Source organism: Priapulus caudatus, unplaced genomic scaffold (assembly GCF_000485595.1).
Source record: "Priapulus caudatus unplaced genomic scaffold, Priapulus_caudatus-5.0.1 Scaffold5782, whole genome shotgun sequence".
Taxonomy (NCBI): domain Eukaryota; kingdom Metazoa; phylum Priapulida; class Priapulimorpha; order Priapulimorphida; family Priapulidae; genus Priapulus; species Priapulus caudatus.
Window position 1 is genome coordinate 1 of NW_014582843.1, and position 450 is coordinate 450.

A 450-nucleotide genomic window follows, 5' to 3' on the forward strand; every position below is an offset into this window, starting at 1 on the left:
CTTTGTAATGGATGACCGGACGCATAGCCACTGCGTTTATGTTATGATGGCAATGTCGTTTTTACTGTTTTCTAAGTTGACAGGAAATTTTTTTCGGTCAATTTTTTTCTCAATTTTGTAGCTTGTTGGTGCAATCGTGCTCATCTACGACATTCACTTCAGGTGGAGTACTTCAACAATAGAATCATTTGTGATCTAGTGGAGCAGTCGCATAAAGGCATCATTGCCATTCTGGATGAGGCGTGTCTCAACGTGGGCAAAGTCACCGACCAAGTAAGTAGTTACGTCATCGTTGCCAAGCGTGCTCAGTAAATTACGCAAAACCGTGCTCCACATCTAGATCTAACTAATCTAATCTAGATCTAGATCAGATCCAGATCAGTAAATATCTACTAATAATTACGCAATACCGTGCTCCACTTCTAGATCTAACTAATCTAATCTAGATCT

General features: G+C 40.0%; 1 protein-coding gene across 1 annotated transcript in view; it reads left to right on the forward strand.

Moving 5' to 3' along the window:
- Positions 1-162: 162 nt before the first annotated feature.
- The window catches only part of LOC106820011 (unconventional myosin-Id-like), a gene marked incomplete at both ends in the record, with an annotated part of 2,589 nt that continues 2,301 nt past the window's right edge, over positions 163-450 (forward strand). Inside the window, one exon of the mRNA XM_014824571.1 lies at positions 163-308. Coding sequence (XP_014680057.1) covers positions 163-308 — 146 coding nt within the window. The remainder of the gene's footprint in view (positions 309-450) is intronic.